Genomic DNA, 12,828 nt, shown 5'->3' on the forward strand with positions numbered 1-12,828 from the left:
TACAATTTTTTTTAAATTCAAAGGGTTTTCGCCGACTCTGCTCTGCGGTGACCCCTGCAAGCGCTTATACTGCCTTTGCATAGGGAAGCCTGTCCGGGCAGTACTTTCTCCATCACAATACATGACAACAATTTTTTTTCACGTTTTTTTTTTTTTTTTTTTGATAAAGCATTTAAAATAAATAAATAAATCTTTACAGCCATGTGAAATATTATCTATTGTTGTGGAGCTTGCACCAGTGGTTGAGCGCCTGCAAGTAAAACGCCTCCATACTTAATTATTGTGTGTGTCATTCCTGATGTTAATGTGATTTCCTGTTATTTAGTAGAGATGAGCAGTTCGGTTTTGACTAGGTAAAGTTAGAATCTGAAAACCAAATCTTAGTGTCTATCCAGCTCTCGCATGCTTTGGATAGCCAATAATATCAATCTAAAGTTGCGCTAATTTAGCGAAAAGAACAGAGTACAACCGAACCGCTCATCTCTATTATTTATACTGCTTTTATACCTAAATTCTGGGTCCGACCCGGAAGTTGGAACATGGTTACAAACCGGATCAGAGACGGAATTTAGCCGGCGCTGACCCAGGAAATTCCCAAGTCGGCAACGTTCTTCCAGCGTGGAGGTGGAAGCTTGGGGATGACGTTATCTCCAAGCACCACTAAAGCCAGCCAATCGGCCGGGATGCGGCGCGCTCCAGGTCATCATGACCCAGAACGCGCCGTTTACACAGCAGGGTTTCACGGGTTATTCCTGTGTTACTCCCTGCAAGTTACCTGGGATGGATTACCGGGTCACTCGACCCAGGAATCCAACCCTGTCCCCTTTTACACCAAGGAGCTACCCGGGTTAACCCTGCAATGACCCGGGTTTTAGCTCTGGAGTAAAAGGGGTATTAGTGTGCTAAGTATTTATCATGCTGAGCATCTCTTTTTGGCGTTATTAAATGCAGTATTGTTCAGCACATTTGGTGTGATTGAATAAACTGTGCCTATACTCAGCCCTTACCTCATCCTAGGGGTCTGACTGAGCAAGTACTACGCTTGGCTAACCCACGGCAGGGGCCACTGTTATATTTGGACCCTGAGGTAGCATTCTTTCCTGGGTATTGTGACACATGACGAGACCACAGTTAACAGTTTTGCTATGTGTTGGTTAAATAAAGAATATTTATTATACCTTTTTCTGTTTAGTCTAGTAGATTTCATGCAGCCTTTAATCCAAGACAAATAGAACTTGTTTTGCTGACATATTAAAATAATGTTCTATTTCAAGTGTACTTTCAGGCAGGTACAGGCAAACTGATGAAAAGTAAATTTTCCATGTGGGAAATAACCCTCTAATACAAACTTCAGATGTTGCTCCATAGTATAGACGTTATCACATAGATGTACTAAGCTCTGGAAAGTGATAAACTACCAATTAGCTCCTGTCATTTTTCAAACACAGCCTGTAAGATGACAGTTAGGAGCTGAATGGCTGGTAGTTTATCACTTTCCAGAGCTTAGTACATCTCCCCCCTGAAACGTACCATATAGTTAAAGGGATTAATTAGAATATGGTTAGACTTGAATGGCTCATCTGTATGTAGGATTGCAGGGCCGTAGCTAGGGTAGTGCGGCCGGTGCCATCGCACAGGGCACCACAGGGCAGGGGGCGCTGTTTGGGCCTGTCAAATTTCTGTTTATCATCATTCTCACTTGTAGCTTCCTCTTATTTCATCCCCAGCATCTCCTGGCCTCCCCTATCTCTTCGCTGGCCCTTCCCCATGAGGCCATTCCCCTTTTTTGGGTGCATTATGTCCCTTTGAAAAGTGAGGGGGGCACCAATGCTTTTTCTGGCACAGGGCACCAAAAAATCTAGTTACGGCTCTGTAGGATTGTACCCAGTCCCTCCCCCTATCAACCATAAATGAGATGATCAGGGACAATGCATATTTTCCCGTGCCTGGCCTCCCACCCAGGACAGGCCTCCTTTTACTGCATGCAGCCATGGATTGCTTCTCCCTCATCTGTGTGCCAGCATTTAAAGTGGGGTGATGGGACTAATATTGTAATGCTAGGGTGTTTTGGAGGAGAACAACTGAATGTGGGATTGAGTTTGCGGTGAAGGAGGGCTTTATATTAAATGTGAATGCTAATAGCTTAATGTTGTTACTGATTACATGAAAAACATTGATTTATTAAGTGTGAATGCTATTAATTTGATGCCAGGGCTTGTCTGGAAGAAACAGGTCTATTTAGTAAATGTGCATGATATTCATTTGATGATGAGGCTGGTTGCAGGGAGGGAGGCCTAATTATTAAAAGTAGTTGCTACTGATTTAATGTCAGGTCTGGTTAGGAGGAGGCATTGAGTGTTTTACTCATCGCTAGGCTTTCAGTATTTCATGTACCTATCCCCCTTTTTCCAAGCAGAGCCCAATATTTTACTATCCAGACCAGCAGCAACTGACCTTAAAAATCCAGCAGCAACAGCAGGTAGTGAGGTTTCAGAAAGCCCAACAGGTAAGCCAGTGCAACCATTATCAAGCCATTTTTTTTTTTTTTTTTAACGGAACCCAGTAACTAAATACCCACTTGTCACTGTTCTCGGAGCACCCAAATGTTAAATTACATATACAGTACATTAATGAACGGAATGCAGCTCATCTCCATGCTTGCGACAGTGATAACGTAGCGCCAGACTTGTCCACGCCCCCTTGTGACATCACCATGAGATCTATAGAGCAGAGGAGATGCTGACGTCACTATAGGAGGCGGCTTATCCAACATGGCACAAAAGTTCCTAATACCAGCTTTAGGGGATTATGTGGGGTCCAGAGACTATAAAGAATCGGGCTTCCAGACAGTAGGGAGCGTGCTCATTCTAGCCATAAGCATAAGCTTCTGGTATCTGAGGAAGGGTACATGACAGCTGTCACAAGGCCACCACCAGTTGTCTCAGCAAGGGGTCTCTGATAAAACCTCATAAGCACAAAAAGGTGAAGGGCTTCCCTGACAGGAGGAGACAGCAGCAGCTGCAATCACTTAATACTGTCTCCTCCTACATAAAGCAAGACACAGGCCCTGCACCATAGAGACCCCCTGCAGAGGACAAAATGTAAAGTGTTAATATAGTGGCCAGAGCGAGACCTCCTGTGTGGAGAAGGGGAAGAGTCTAGTGAAGTGACAGTGTGAGTGCCTATACAGTATGTAACAAAGGTTAGGAGCTCCACTGGTGAAGGATGGGAAGGAGGAGCCCTGCTTGATAGTCCCGAGAAGTACTCCCAGAGTGAGGGGGTCATCACTGCAAGCTGGCAACATAGCTAAAAAGGGAGTTCTCTTAGAGAGATCCTTGTATAACCATATAGATATATGAGAAGAGTCCAGCAATGAAAGGGTCACTGTCTGCATAAAGAACCAGCCCTTTCAGAAGAGCAGGTCCCTGTATATTGGGATATAGGCCTTCATTCAGAAGCGGCTGTACGGTCTACGACCGCACGGCCGCCTTGATGTTTGTCAAGTGCGCACGAGGGAGCCGGCTCCTTCGTGCGCATGCATGAGACCCGCTACGACCGACAGCGCCGGTCGTAGCAGGTCTCTTTCCAAAGGGGGCGAGCTGTCGATGGTGATTGACAGCTCGCCCCATTTGGAAGGCGGGCCGGGGGGGTGGCAGCCCAAACGGAGGCGTTCCCATGGGAACGCCTACCGTTTGGGGGAGGCCCCACTGACATCACTAGTGACAGAGCCAGAAGCTCTCCGGGGCTTACGACAAGTGAGACCCTACCATAGGGTCTCGTCGTAAGCCCCGATGGGGCTTACGACCATCACCCTAGCGGTCGTTAGAGCTGTGGGTGTAAACTCACAGCCTAACGACCGAAACAGAGGCGGGCGGTCAGGATGCAAGCGTCCGCCCAGTTTCTGAGCGACCGCTTGCATCCTCTGACCGCCTCTGATACCTCTTTTCCACCAAAAACCCAGGTCCGACCTGGGTTTTTGGACATGGTTCCAACCCTGGTCAGACCCATTTACACTGCACCTTTGATCTGGGTTACTCCCAGGTCAGCCCTGTTCACACTGAACTCAGGTCTGCCCTGCTAAACCTGTGAGGTCATAAAAAGTGGGAGGTGACTGCTCCACAACCACCAATCCGCTCATTTTAGGCATGACCCAGGTCAGATAACCCGGGTTGCACCGTTTACACTGCACCATTACCTGGGTCCATCCTGGGTTGGATTGCAGGGTCACTTGACCCAGGTTATTTTTCAGGGACCCTTTTACACTGAGCTGCGACCCGGGTAGACCCAGCAAAAACCGAGGTTTTTGCTCTGGTGTAAAAGGGGTATGAATGAGGCCCATAATGTGTATGTCAGACTCCCTGAATCATGTGATGTTTGCTATTCCTGGCAGTAAAAAGATTATCCTTTTGTAAGGAGATGGTGCCGCACATAATGGGGTCTTCAATGTACGAGAGATAAAGTGCAAAGTTTTCTTATCCCAAGTCTTTTGTATATCAGTGTATGGGGGTGACCATAGCAACACAGGGTGTGCACCCATATTGCAATGCTGTGATGCGTGTGCTTAAGACTGTGCAAGAGGTGTTGGCGTAAAGTTTGGGAATTCATAACCTACTGCCTATTATAACCATAGTGTGTGAAGTGCTGGAGTAGGCTGGCGAAGTTGTGCTTGCAACCGTAATAAGATTGTGCCAAAGGAAGAGAACGGTCAATCGAGTTTATTTTTGTTCTATTAAAATGTATCCATCTTGGACCACACCTGTTTTCTACATGTGTTCACTCTAACATGTATCATGTGCTAAGCACCCAAGTAATCGGTGGCACTTATGGCCACGGATGCCAAAGCCAGAACAGTCATCACAAGGGGTGTGCCATATTGCCATCCTGAGACCCCAAGTAAGTGCATCACCGTACCATCAGGGTTTAGGATAAAAATATTTATATTGGTCTATAGCCATTCCACAATCTCAGTATTAGTTGTCGTGCCACGGCTATAAAATCTCTGAACTAACTAGAGATGAGTATTGAATTTTTAACAAATATGGTAGCGTGCGGTGAGCAACTCCTGAATGATTTTCTGTGTAAAAACCTTAGAAGACCATACATGTCACTGTGTCAAATCTATTTTTTATTTCCAGTTTCACTTTAATAATGGTTTACCAAAGCTTCCACTGCTCCAAGCACCACTTAGGCCCTCTTACACCCAGAGCGAAGCCATTTCTGAAAACCCCCGCCTTAAACTTGTTCCGCTGTTTACTTTGCATGGTCGTTTCACAACAATGACGGGGAAAGGAACCAGGCTGACAGAAACTCAGCCGTGACCTTAAAAACCATCCATCCTTTTACACACGTAACTATGTGCACAGGAAAACAATGCCCTGCAAAGCGCACTGCCGCACTCTGTAAATGTTACCCGAGAACCCGTCATTCTCCTTTTATACAGACTAACAATAAATCACTTCAGCATAGAAAGGGCCTGTTCTCAATGGCCTCTTCCTGCATACCAGGGAGCACAGCTCAGTTACAAACACCGTGTCATGGGTTATTAGCTGGTATTATAGTGTATTCTCACCTTACACTAACAGGAGACCTGGCTCACCACTTTCCCATACCTCTCTTTTATGGTCTCCAAGATCTGAAAAGTGTTTACTTGAAACAGAATAACATTTTAGGGCACCAAATAGATTGGATAAAACAGCGTTGTCCTCCAGCTGCCAACACTCCTCAGTGGTTTTAAAGTGGTTCTTGGAATTCATCCCTATTTTTTTTTTTTTTTTTTTTAGTACTGACCCATTGTACATCATACCCCTTCCCATGTTCCATGCCAGTTTTACTATGGTCTTTGTAACACCTATTGTAGAGACGAATCGGTATGTAAATGCCAGCTGTCGGGATGCCTCCTGTCAAAATACCGACAGCCGGCATCCCAACAGGGGTCAGGTAAATATACTTACCCTCCCTTCTTGTAGTCTAACCCTAAAGCTGCATATACACACACACACACAACGATTTAGTAAATGAATGATTTTAGTAAACTGTTTTCGTTAATTTTTTCAAGGGAAAAATGTAATGAACGATTTTTTTGAACTACAAACGATTTTTGCATACTCCCTTACTGAAAATCGTTGAGTTGGTCAGTCTGGCTGAACTACAAACGTGCACGCTCATGTACGATATTAGTTCATACTCAGAAAGTGAACGATTTTTTTTTTTATCATTATCGTTAATCGTTCAAAAAATTGTGTGTGTATGCACGTTAACCGTTAGGTTTAATCACTAAGGACCTCATTCAGAGTCGGTCGAAGCGGCCGCATGGTCGTACGCCACCGATGTTCGCTAAACTGCGCATGCGTAAGGATCGCAATGCGCGTACGCAAACTAGCCGCTACGATCAGAAATTTTAACACAGCCAGGTCGGTAGTTTGAGTGACAAATTGAGGCGTTTGTGGATGGTAACAGGGGAAGGTGCTTGAAAACGGGGGAGTGGAGAAACGAACGCAGGCGTGCCTAATTATGCGAACGGCGTTTTATGGGAGTGCATAATTAACAAAGTAGCGTCATGGCACACGTGAGGTTTTTACACTGACATGATAGTAGAACTTAAGAGAGGGTATGGTCAACCTTAAGCTCTACGACCAGTTCCGATGGTGCCCGATGGTCTCGATTAATCCTTATATGCCCGGAGATGACATGTAATGCGTACGAGAAGGGGGCGTATTTTTTGTCTTCCGGCCGCTCCGCTTCCTCCCCTTGGTCGGCCAGCTGCCGATCCGATCTTAGGGACGCAACATGCGAGTGCATCATTTTCATATCCGGCCCCTTTTCCCGTACGACCGTGCGGGTGCTTCGACCGACTCTGAATGAGGTCCTAAGTCTCTCCCCTTCATGCCTAAAACTAAACCCCCCCGTCAGAGTTTTGCATATTGTATTCCGATACCTCTTGCACTTAGTACGGGGCTGACACAAGTGCGCACGGATAAGAACAACCACAGAGAGAATGTCTATGCAGGCTGAAATAACAACAGATATCCCCAGCATGTATTCACTGACAAACCTGCCAGCTATAATCTAATACATTACCCATATTTTCATATCTTTTCTGATATTTTCTGTCATCACCAAAACTTGATTATAACATATGTACTATAGCTCATAGCCAACAGAGGTTAACTTTAATTTATAACTAGCAAAGAAATCACTATACACAGGCTTCTATGGGTTACATTTGTCTATTGTACCAGGATTTTAAATAATATCCTTAGCGTTTCTATTTCCTGTATATAGCAAACTCTTAACAAGATCTTCCACTTGATCTGGTCTGTACCTGTATCACTTATCATAGCTGTACTGTGCCAGGGAAGCTGTTGGTGCTACGTTATGTATTACTATGGATTTCCTTTTAATGGATAGCAATGAAGGGAGATATGCTCAGAGAAGAGCTCTGTTTCAGGGATGGGCAAGCTGCAGCTCTACGGCCGGTGCTTGGCAGTGTATACTGGAAATTGTATTTCAACGCCACTTGAAGGGCACAGTCTGCGCCTGAGGATCCTCTGCTAGCTGGCAATGACATGACTGCACAGAGGCGAGGCTACAGAGAGCAGCCACACCTAGGAGCTAAAGGTTATCACACTTTACATAAACCAAAGGATCGTTATCTGCCTAACTCCCAACACAATGAGCCCAGAATAAATAAAAGGCAGCTACAGTTTTCCTTTATTGTTTGGGTTATGATGTTTTCATGAAGTCTGGATGCTATTTTCAGCCCTCTGCTGTGCGATTTGGAAGAACTAAAGGCAGGAAACAAAGCCCATTCATTTAACTCATGATGTTCCCCTGCAATAGCCATCATACAAGTCCATCGTACTCACAACTGCTTGTGCAAAAAGTTCCAAAACTAGGTGTTGAACAGATAGAAGTGTAGAATATCTAAAGTGTGGCCTATACACACACACACACACAGCGATCCTGACCGAGCAGAGGCCCTGATTCAGAGCCGGACGCTCTGACAGAGCGCTCGCTCTGAATCAGGGCCGTCCCTGCTCCTTTTTGGAGCGGCCTCCTGGCCGCTCGCATAGCTGTGGATGACCACCCACAGCTATAGCGAGCGGCCAAAATGATGGTCGCGATAGTCAAGACCATCGCGACCATTGGGCTTGCGACGAGACCCTTGCGGTAGGGTCTCGCTGCCGCAAGCCCTGGAGTGCTTTTGGCTCTATCAGAGCCAAAAGCACTCCCACTGACATCACTAGTGATGTCAGTGTGGCCGGCCCCAGACGGTAGGCGTTCCCATGGCAACGCCTCCATCTGGGCAGGCACGCCCACCAAAGGGGGCATGCTGTCAATCACAATCGACAGCACGCCCCCTTTGCTGAGAGACCCATAACGACGGCTTGGCCGTCGTTATTCGGGTCTCGTGCATGCGCACGACGGAGTCGGCTCCCTCGTGCGCATGCGCACTTGGGCAACATCGACCCGCTTGCGAGCACTCAGTGCTCGCGAGCGGGTCTGAATCAAGCCCTCAGTCCACATCACTTCCAGGTACAATATACCTTTCCATATGAGAAGCGAACACAAGCTGTGTAAATCTCCTGTGCCCCACAAGGCTTATATCTTACTGCTCACACATTTATTCTAATTTTATTTTGCTACTACATGTCAATGGTCGTTATTCGGGTCTCACGCATGCACACAATGGAGCAGCCTCCGTTGTGCGCATGCGCACTTGGGCAACATCGACCCGCTTGCGAGCGCTCGTGAGCAGGTCTGAAACAGGCCCAGAGTGTCTAAGGAATAGTGAGAGGCTGCTGCCGTATTATGGGACATGATCCTCACCATCATTCTCGCTTTGTATTGCATTAAGCGCAAGAAAGTAGATGTGAAATATAGGAGCACATTGTGGGCCTGATTCAGTAGTACACGCAATGGCTATTACGAACGCAGATTGAGCGATTGTTTGCCATTGTGCTTGCGTATATGCCGCAATGCGCGTTTGCATTGCAATTACGGGCGCACTGAGCGGTCCATCGGAAAGTGAGTGATATGTCAGCCTTTGGAGGGTGGTCAGAAAAACGCAGGCCTGTCTGTCTGTTTGAATGCAGTTTCATGGGAGTGCATAAATTAGCCACTGCGACTGCATACGTCGCATGAGAGCTCTCTGTGTACAAAGAGACTTGCTGTGTCTGCGGCTGGGCAGACTTGCTGTAAATGCTGCGTGACTGGCTGATGTCAGTTGATGGTACCGATGATTACGCAGAAGAGCGACATTGGCTGGATATGAGAAGGCAGCAGTGGGCGCCTATAGGTCGGCTGTGCTTTGGCAGACATTGGCATATTCTAGCAACTGCTATCAGTAGGCGATTGCATTTGCGTACACGGCTGAATCTGGCCCTTTGTCGTCTTTAATGTAAAAATGGTTCTGCTTTTTCCCCGTTTCATTTCTCAACTGTTATATGATCTTTTATGCTTTGATCTGCCCCCTGGAATTGTTGAAATTTTAATGTCATTAATGAGCAAGATGATCATTGCAGAATTTACATGGCACACAAATGAAGCAAGCGGCGCCAGGGCTGCCACGAAAAAGCAGCGGCGCCAGGGCTGCCACGAAAAAGCAGCGGCGCCAGGGCTGCCACGAAAAAGCAGCGGGGCCAGGGCTGCCACGAAAAAGCAGCGGCGCCAGGGCTTTAAGGAAACCATTACAGAATATGCAACATTTTCCTGCACCTGACCTTCATTTAAAGGTTTATCTGGTGCCCGTTTATGGGGCCAATGTTGAACTTGAGGAACATATGTTGTAGGTTTTATTTTAGCACTGCTCATGGATGTGAACGGACACAAGTACTGGCAATGCAGTCATATGTATATACATCACAACTAAAGAGATATAATAGAGATCCAATCAGATGTTCTCATGTAGGCAGAGTTCGTGTATCTATACATCTGTGGGCTATGCAGAGAGAGAGAAAATGACACCGGTTCTATTATAGGAGTATGGATGGATGCGCCTAACTCTGCACATGGGCGAATATACACTTTTTTCTGTACATACAGCTCTGGAGCAACATACTATACATCCGATTTCTTTCCAACTCTGCATCAGGCTTTACAGGTCTAACTTCATGACAATTTAAAAATTGCCACTTCATTGTGTCCACTTTTTGCACGTTTATGTTCCAATTTTGAACAGAGATATAAAACTGTGAACCGGCCGCTAGATGTGGTCCTTGGTGGTCTCCTCTGCCTCTTCTTCCTGTTCTTTGAATCTCCCCCTCTAATCTAGTAGATAAGAAAGTAAAAGTAGAGTTTTCAGTATACAAAGGAAGAGGTGCAGATAGACTTCTGGGGTTGGGAAGAGATTTTCAGTACACACATATATAGGTGGTCTTCTTTGGAAAGACACGGACAATGGTGGTGTTTTCATGGGCTGTTTAACTGCAGTTTGTAGCATGCATGAATGGTCACAGGATCTAAGGAAAGCCTTCCTGTCCAAACCTGACATATAAGCAGCCTGGCTAATTTCTGTCTCTCAGTTGTGCAGTAGAGAGCTGTCTGGAGGCCCCGCCCACTTCGATCACAGCTCTCACTGGCTACCTGCTAGATATAGCCAGCACTTCACCTCTCTCAGCCAGCACCTGTAGCAGATGGAGGGGGGCGGTAAATCATACAGATTCTGGTGTAATGGCCAGTGGGTGAGTTATCCACAAACAAGTGCAATTATTTGTTCAGACTAAAATTTAAGGGCTGCTTTATAACAAAGGCTAGCCCAACAAAATGCCTGGTTTTTCCTTATGTAAGCAATGGATGCCATTTATTTAAAGAATAAAAATAAAATAAGTTTATTCATGACACATCTTAAGAAAATTAGGATTTTTATTTTAAATAACTCCAGTGTAAAAACTATCAAAAGAAAACCAGCAGGACATAAAGCAGGTGATAAGCTAGGACTTTCCCTGGACATTTAAGCTATTTGAACAATGGGTAAATGGTATATGCCATTTCTACGACTGAAGTCTTACCAAGCTTGCAGCCTATATACAGTATAGAATACAGTACTGCAGTGTTAATAAAGCACTTACCTAGTCTTTACAGAAGGTTTGAAAAGTTTGCTAAAAAAAACCCACAGGTAAAAATATAGATTTAGAATTCTACATTACAAAAATGTAACAGAATATAAGTGTGTACAGTACGTACTGGCTACACACGGGGAAGCCGTCACTTTGCTGAGTAACCCAGTACCCAGCCTATTAATGTTACTCATCCCTAATGATGCATTTTCAAAATGGCTGCCACTGTTGCGAGTAATCATCTGGCTTTCAGAAGAGGCTTTCAGTGGTGTCCAGCTTTGTGTACTAAGTGCAAAACTTTAAAGGTTCTATGGAACGTTGATGTACGCTAGTAATCCCATCAGCTGCTTTAACACAGTCTTTGTCATTCTGGCTTCTCACGCAGATTGCGTGTTGTTGCACGGTGAAGGCACACTGGTGAAGCTTGCATTGAGGGTAGAGTATGGTGATCCTCTGTCCGGATATGGGGCAGTTTCAGTGTAATCATTTTCAATGCGCGAACTGTATTGTATTGAGACAAGAGAGAAATATAGTTTTAAAAAAAAAAAAAGGGAAATGAGGGACCCCACCCCCACCCCAAACAAAAATGTTTAAAACTTTCTAAAATTTAAAAATATTCCCGCTCTAGCCTTTCGACAGCATTTATGGTGTCAATAAACAAGAGATATGGTAAGAACTTACCTTTGTTATCTCTGTTTCTACGAAGTCCATAGGGTCCACAGGGTTGACCTTGGGGTATAGGTTGGGAACCAAATCCGGGCACCACGCAGTTAAAGCTTTTAGCTCCCAGGATGCACTGGGTCCACTCTCCCTATAACCCCACCCCCAAGCCAGAGGCACCTCAGTTTGTAAGTAGCCAAAGGCCGGAGGAGGAGAGAAAAAGAGAGAGAAAACTGGAACACTCAATAACCATACTCACCGAAATGGGAGACGGAAAACCGGTGACCAGCCACACAGCCCATATGAAGCCAGGTGCGTCAGGGCGGGCGCCCTGTGGACCCTATGGACTTCGTAGAAACAGAGATAACAAAGGTAAGTTCTTACCATATCTCTTGTTTTCTACTTCAGGGTCCATAGGGGGTCCACAGGGTTGACCTTGGGGATGTCCCAAAGCAGTTCAACCAAGGGTGGGGACGCTCCTGTGCTGAGAGGAGAATCCGTCGCCAAAAAGGAAGCATCCTGAGAGGCAAAGGAAACCAATGCCTAGAACCTTAAAAAGGTGTGGACAGAAGACCACGTGGCCACCTAGTAAGGCAAAACAGCCGAGGCGCCACAGCGAGCCGCACACGAGGGTCACATGGCCCGAGAAAAAACAAGCATCAACAACAGGAAGGCCTACCCATGGGTAGGCCCCTGAGGAAGACCTACGAGGCCATCCAAGTCAACATTTGGTTATAGGCCGGCCATCCTTTCCTGTGAAAACCAGAAATCTCAGACCACCAATAAGGAGTCCGATTTCCGTAAGGAACCTGAACGGATCACATAAATCCAAAGAGGCCAGACCACAGTCAATGAGGCCACACCAGCCGAGAGGACTGGGGACAGAATGGCCGTACCATAAGTTCCAGAATAATATGGAACCTGAAAACCACTAAGAAGAAACACAGGGCGAGAGCAACTCCCACCCTGACATGATGCCCTCCAGAAGAGGGAGCTACATGAGAACGCTCCCAATTCAGACACTCTCCTGGTTGATATAAACACCCTGAGAGAAAGAGAGAGCCTAAGCAATAGACCATGTAATGGCTATCACAACCAGCGGTTCCATTGA

The 12,828-nt window shown here is 45.9% G+C and overlaps 1 protein-coding gene across 4 annotated transcripts in view; it reads right to left on the bottom strand.

Moving 5' to 3' along the window:
• Positions 1 to 10,845: 10,845 nt before the first annotated feature.
• The window catches only part of FZD6 (frizzled class receptor 6), a 46,673-nt gene continuing 44,690 nt past the window's right edge, over positions 10,846 to 12,828 (bottom strand). For all 4 annotated transcript variants that reach the window (XM_088442593.1, XM_088442594.1, XM_088442596.1 and 1 more), the window contains one exon: positions 10,846 to 11,558. In XM_088442593.1, the coding sequence (XP_088298719.1) occupies positions 11,435 to 11,558 (124 nt within the window). In that variant the 3' untranslated portion in view covers positions 10,846 to 11,434. The remainder of the gene's footprint in view (positions 11,559 to 12,828) is intronic.

This window comes from Taudactylus pleione, unplaced genomic scaffold, assembly GCF_031769625.1.
Source record: "Taudactylus pleione unplaced genomic scaffold, aTauple2 ptg000314l, whole genome shotgun sequence".
Classification (NCBI taxonomy): domain Eukaryota; kingdom Metazoa; phylum Chordata; class Amphibia; order Anura; family Myobatrachidae; genus Taudactylus; species Taudactylus pleione.